Source organism: Rhagoletis zephyria, unplaced genomic scaffold, assembly GCF_001687245.7.
Source record: "Rhagoletis zephyria isolate East Lansing unplaced genomic scaffold, Rhagoletis_zephyria_1.1 Rzeph_scaffold_05171, whole genome shotgun sequence".
Taxonomy (NCBI): Eukaryota; Metazoa; Arthropoda; class Insecta; order Diptera; family Tephritidae; genus Rhagoletis; species Rhagoletis zephyria.
Genome location: NW_016162254.1, coordinates 36,665 through 38,456, shown reverse-complemented (window position 1 = coordinate 38,456; position 1,792 = coordinate 36,665). Strand labels below are relative to the sequence as shown.

The window sequence follows — 1,792 nt, the reverse complement described above, 5'->3', positions numbered from 1 at the left end:
AAAAAGAAGTCTGATGAGGAGATGTGGTGATCTCCGAAATAGTGCTATAACTTCTACCGCTTAGACTTTGTTGCTTTTTCAATTTTTCCTAATAAACAATCGTGGTACAAAGCTCAATAAAAATATTAAAAATAAAATGTTAACAAGCCACAATAACATTGACAATGGTAGGTTTTATTTAGCCCACCATGTATGTACTTATGTACAAATGTGAAAATACATACATGTGTACACATGCAAAAGCTTGCAATTTTGTTTTTTTTTTGGTAGAAAGAGAGTGATGAGCTCAAATGAGTGCAATCAAGAATATTTGATGAGCCAGGTTCAGCGCGCATTGCCGCTGTTGATAATAAAACAAAGCTCCAAGTGCGAGTGTAGCGACCAGTTGTAGAAAGGCATTCTAACGCGGTGGATCGGTAGAGAATTTTTTTTTTTGTACGCGGAAACAGATACAATATAAAAGGGAAGAGTCTTAAAATGCCAAACATTCCTTTGTTGTTTCTATTTGCCCTGTTATGTTACCTAAGTGAGGTTTCAACCGGCAAAAACGATTGTCCGCGTATTAAGTTAAAACGCCAGTGGGGTGGTAAACCGGCTACCGCAATAACTTACCAAGTGCCACCAATTCGCTTTGTAATCATTCATCACACAGTTTCGGATGATTGTGATCAGTTTCTGAAATGTGCATCGATTTTACAGAGTACACAAATTTATCACATGAATGATTTAAAATACGATGACATCGGTTATAAGTAAGTGTATTGGAAATTGTTTTTTATTTATGGTTACGCCCCACAATTTGCGCGGCTGCACTTATTATCACTGAACGAATCTGAATTGGGTAAACCCAATGAAGACTTGCTACTAAATCAAATATCAACGTTTTTGCTACACTTTTTCAGTTAAAACAAAATACTTGTATAGATCAATCATTTATTTTCTTTGTTTTTGTTTTTTGCAGTTTCCTCATCGGCAACGATGGCGTCATTTATGAGGGCACTGGTTGGGGCGTGCGCGGTGCACACACCTATGGCTACAATATGAATGGCACAGGTATTGCTTTTATCGGCAACTATGCAGGTATGTAAACTGTATCATCCTTACTTTAATTGTCCAAATTATTCTCGAATCTTTTTTATTTTTTTTAGAAAAGTTGCCATCGCGCTCAGCTTTGAATGCCGCCAAGAAGCTTTTGGCTTGTGGTGTGAAGGAAGGTGAATTAGATCGCAATTATATACTTTTGGCAGCTTCACAAGTAATCAGTACTCAAAGTCCGGGCTTAATATTATATAATGAAATACAAGACTGGGATCATTGCTCTATAAATCCTTAAATATCTCAAATTTTTTTTAGGTATTAGGTGTATACTAAATATGTAAATATTTAAGAAACAAATATAAAACCTCAATCTTTTCTACTCGAGCTTGAAATTCGAAAATTCTTAACTTCATTAATTTTTTGCTATAACTATCTTATTTCATATCCGATTTTTAAAATCTTTAGGTCGCCGCGAAGGTCTCAGGACTATAATTGGCCAATAAAAAGTTTTGGCCTTCGATACCGTTTTAGTTAATGCGGTCACTAATTTTGGAAATATTATTCCTAAATTTTTATTTTTATGCCATAAATTTAAAGCTCTCAAAAAACGATGAAGACCTTGCTGAAAAAGGGTTAGGCCTCTTTCAAAAAAAAAAAGAAAAGTTATAATGTTTTTAGTACTTGTGTTGAGGCTTATATTTTTAGTTTTTCGTTTGTTTTTATTTTTTTTATTTTTCTATAAAATGTACCGTCC

At 34.3% G+C, this 1,792-nt stretch overlaps 1 protein-coding gene across 1 annotated transcript; it reads left to right on the top strand.

Moving 5' to 3' along the window:
• The first annotated feature begins 372 nt into the window (after positions 1-372).
• On the top strand, positions 373-1,792 carry LOC108371717 (peptidoglycan-recognition protein SA-like). The gene is made up of 3 exons (XM_017627320.1): positions 373-752; positions 962-1,080; positions 1,149-1,792. The coding sequence occupies exons 1-3, from the start codon at positions 478-480 to the stop codon at positions 1,331-1,333; spliced, it is 579 nt and encodes a 192-aa protein (XP_017482809.1). The 5' UTR covers positions 373-477; the 3' UTR covers positions 1,334-1,792.

Excerpts from the sequence above, each read along its gene's own strand:
- LOC108371717 (XM_017627320.1), top strand. The coding sequence starts at position 478 with ATGCCAAACATTCCTTTGTTGTTTCTATTTGCCCTGTTATGTTACCTA. Across the intron at positions 753-961 it reads TACGATGACATCGGTTATAA|TTTCCTCATCGGCAACGATG; the intron begins GTAAGTGTATTG and ends TGTTTTTTGCAG. Across the intron at positions 1,081-1,148 it reads TTTTATCGGCAACTATGCAG|AAAAGTTGCCATCGCGCTCA; the intron begins GTATGTAAACTG and ends TATTTTTTTTAG.